This window comes from Pterocles gutturalis, unplaced genomic scaffold (assembly GCF_000699245.1).
Source record: "Pterocles gutturalis isolate BGI_N339 unplaced genomic scaffold, ASM69924v1 scaffold30257, whole genome shotgun sequence".
NCBI classification, from domain to species: Eukaryota; Metazoa; Chordata; class Aves; order Pterocliformes; family Pteroclidae; genus Pterocles; species Pterocles gutturalis.
In genome coordinates this window covers 3025-6069 of record NW_010111124.1, presented here as the reverse complement: position 1 = coordinate 6069, position 3045 = coordinate 3025, and the positions used below count along the sequence as shown (strand labels likewise).

The 3045-nt window shown below is 55.7% G+C and overlaps 1 protein-coding gene across 1 annotated transcript in view; it reads right to left on the bottom strand.

Moving 5' to 3' along the window:
- Positions 1–1909: 1909 nt before the first annotated feature.
- GALK1 (galactokinase 1) overlaps positions 1910–3045 on the bottom strand; it is a gene marked incomplete at its 5' end in the record, with an annotated part of 4097 nt that continues 2961 nt past the window's right edge. The window contains 2 exons of the mRNA XM_010073644.1: positions 1910–1981; positions 3019–3045. The exon at positions 3019–3045 is cut by the window's right edge and continues 7 nt beyond it. Coding sequence (XP_010071946.1) covers positions 1910–1981; positions 3019–3045 — 99 coding nt within the window. The remainder of the gene's footprint in view (positions 1982–3018) is intronic.

Genomic DNA, 3045 nt, shown 5'->3' with positions numbered 1-3045 from the left:
TATATATAAATGTATTTTATTATTTTATTAAAAAATGGAGGTGGATAAGATCTATGCTGAATATTGAGGCTACACTGGGACTGTGACTGCTGAGAAACATGAAACTGGAATAAATTAGTTCAGGGCTTGATCCAAAGTCCACTAAACGCTGGGGAAAGCCTGTTGATGAGCTGGTGGGCTCTGCCCTGGGCCTTACATCCTCCAGCACTGGAGACTCCAGCAGAAGACCCGCTCCCTGCACAGCATCCACCAGCCGAGCGCTCTCCAGCTGCAACCTGTGTGTGCAGAAGGGCTGGGGGCTGCCTGGAGGCGAGGGATGGGGATGGCCGGGGCAGCAGCACCTGGAGATGATGGGAATGGATGCGGAGAGCATGAGATATTTGGGCAGATGATGTTGGGTATCTTTTAAAAGCCCTTTGCCCAACAGCAACATCCATAAAGGGACCTGCGATCCCTCAGTAAACACAAGGGAAGAGCACACCTGGGAACTGCAGGCTCTCCCATCACCCTGGGCAAGTCTCTGAGCCCCCTCCAGCCCCTGGCTTTAGCTGTCCTTGGAGGGTGCGGAGTGCAGGGCTGAGCTGAGACTTGGCTGGGGGCTCTGGGCATTGTGCCTGGCATCTTGCTGCCCTCTGCCAACAAGAACAACTGGGCTCCCTGTCTTGCAGAACAGCGCGTTTCCCTGGCATGTTTCAGCTGCATGGGAGCAGGCAAGGAGCCTGCCCAAAGCCGGGATCTTGCCCAAAGTTGGGATCCTGCCCAAAGCAGCAGCTTCCACCCCCAAACAGCACCTGCCTGGTCTCTCTGCAGCATCACCTGCCTAATCTGATCTGACCTGGACCTTGGCTTTTTTGTTCATTTCTTTTTTATTTTGGAATCAAAGGAAGACTTTCCAGCACCGACACCACTGAGAGCTCCTCTCCTCTGGGCTGTTCGTTGGAGCAGGATGGTTGTACATGTTTGAGCCAAAGATGTACGTGGGTGAGTGAAGTCCGCAGGAGTCCCCAGGACTGCAGCCGGAGCTAGGTCAGATTCGAACTTGGGTCAAGAGCTACTTGGTTTTACTATGCCTTCAGGAAACACTTATTTTTCCTGAGCAAGCACCAGTGCTGTTTGCCTGCCTCCCGGTTCCCATCTCACCTTGGTGGTTGGGGTTTCCTCTCCAGCTGCCTGCACAAGGACCCCAGGACCCTTTCCCAGTGCTTTGTGGTCCAGGGTAGAACATTGAACACAGCCTCAAAAGGGAGCCCCACTTCCAAGCATTTTAACCAAAGACTATGCTGTCACCCAAGAGAAGAGCACGTTCTGTCAGCAGCTGCTCTCCAGGCTGTCACACTGTCCCCACACACACGGTGGCTGTGCCCCTAACCCCTGCCTGGCACTAGAACAGCGTCACTTTTTCATTTTCTTCTGGTCGTTAGGGCTGGTGGTGTTTCATCCTTTCCAAGGTGGATCCAGCAGCCTGCTCTGACAGGGGCTCTTTCCTCAGATGGCTCCCTATTGCACTCAATAAATCTGTTCTCTACAGTCTGCCTCTTCCCTTTTCTTCAAAAAAATTTAAAATTCCCCCAGCACCCTTCACCTGCAGCAGCAGACGAAGGACAGGTGCCAGAAGCAGATACCCAAGCAGGGGGTCCACCACCATCCCCTCCTGTGACAGCAGCTCCAGAGGCACTGCTGGACCCTGTGTCCCTAGTAATGGCTCGTTACACCAGTACGAACTGGGGCTAAACCTCTGAGGTTAAACCCCAGTGACTCTGGCATCAGAGCTCAGCTCAGAAGGACTGTGCAAATGTGTTGCTTTTATTAGACAAGCGATGCAGCCAGACAAATTGATTCCCTTGTGAAGAGAGGAAAGCAGCCGCTGCTCAGGGGAGATGATCCTGGCCCAAGCGAGGTGGTTGCTCCTCTACAGGGGCAGCGCCTTTGCCCCCCCAGAGGGTTTGGTGAGGTAGAAGGTGGCTGTGCCGCTGTACTTCTCCTGGGAGACAAGAGGAGCAGTAAGTGTTGGTGCTCCGGGGCTGTACCACAGGCTGGGGGATGCCAGACCCGGGGGAGAAAAGCCCTGCCACCAGCCCAGCCCCGCATCTGGCCCAGCCACCATGGGAGAGATGGTTTTTGGGGCCAGCATGCTGTCCTGGCCCCTGCCTGGTGTCCCTGGGTCCATGCGCAGCACAGGGCAGGGAGGCTATCGACACATCCCCAGGCTGACCCTCCGTGACTCCTTCCAGCCCCTTTCTGACCCTGCTGATGCTGCCAACCTCCATGACCTCTGTCGACAGCAGAACACTCCCCGCCAGCTCTGCCCAGGGCTTCCTCGGCTGTTTTCCTCCTAACTCAGCCAGTGGTCGCTGGCTCTTATTTTGGAGGACGTGCGGGTCAGTCCCACGCTCATCCTACTCCCCCCTTTGCTGGTCTGTAACTCCTGCTCACGCTCCCTCGCCCATCAGGCGGCAGAGGCACAGCCCGTTCAGTCTCTCTTTGTTTCAGTCACCTTCCTCTGCCCCTTCTTGATCCCCCCCTGCTATTTACGGGGCACACCGCGATCTCACGTAGCAGCCAAATGAGACTCTGCCTCACTCACCGCCCCCCTCTCCTGACACCCCCGTTTTGCTGCTGTTTTCAGCTCCCAGTGCACGCAGAGCTGCTGATTTAGGGAACATTGATGACAGCACTGAGATCCTCCCTGGGCTGTAACTGAGGTGCTGAGCTCAGCATTGCCTAAGCTCAGCTTGGATTACTCTTCCCTAGATAGATTTACCCTTCCTGAAGCTCACCTGGCCCCTTTTTGCTCCCTTTCCCAATGCAGCGAGGTCCTTGGGAAGGGCTCTGTGACCAGCACGGTGCTGAGCCTGCAAGAGCTTAGTGGCATCTTGGGGACTTGGGGCTGTCCCTGTGCAGCACTGGATGGGCTGCACCAACCCCAGGAGAGCAGCTTTAATGGCATCCCCAGGCCATACCCCTGAGCGTTTGCTTGGGATGTTTAAGTCAATCTCCTGGCACTTTTCTGCCACGTACCTGGATGTGGCGCTGGGCTCTCTCCGC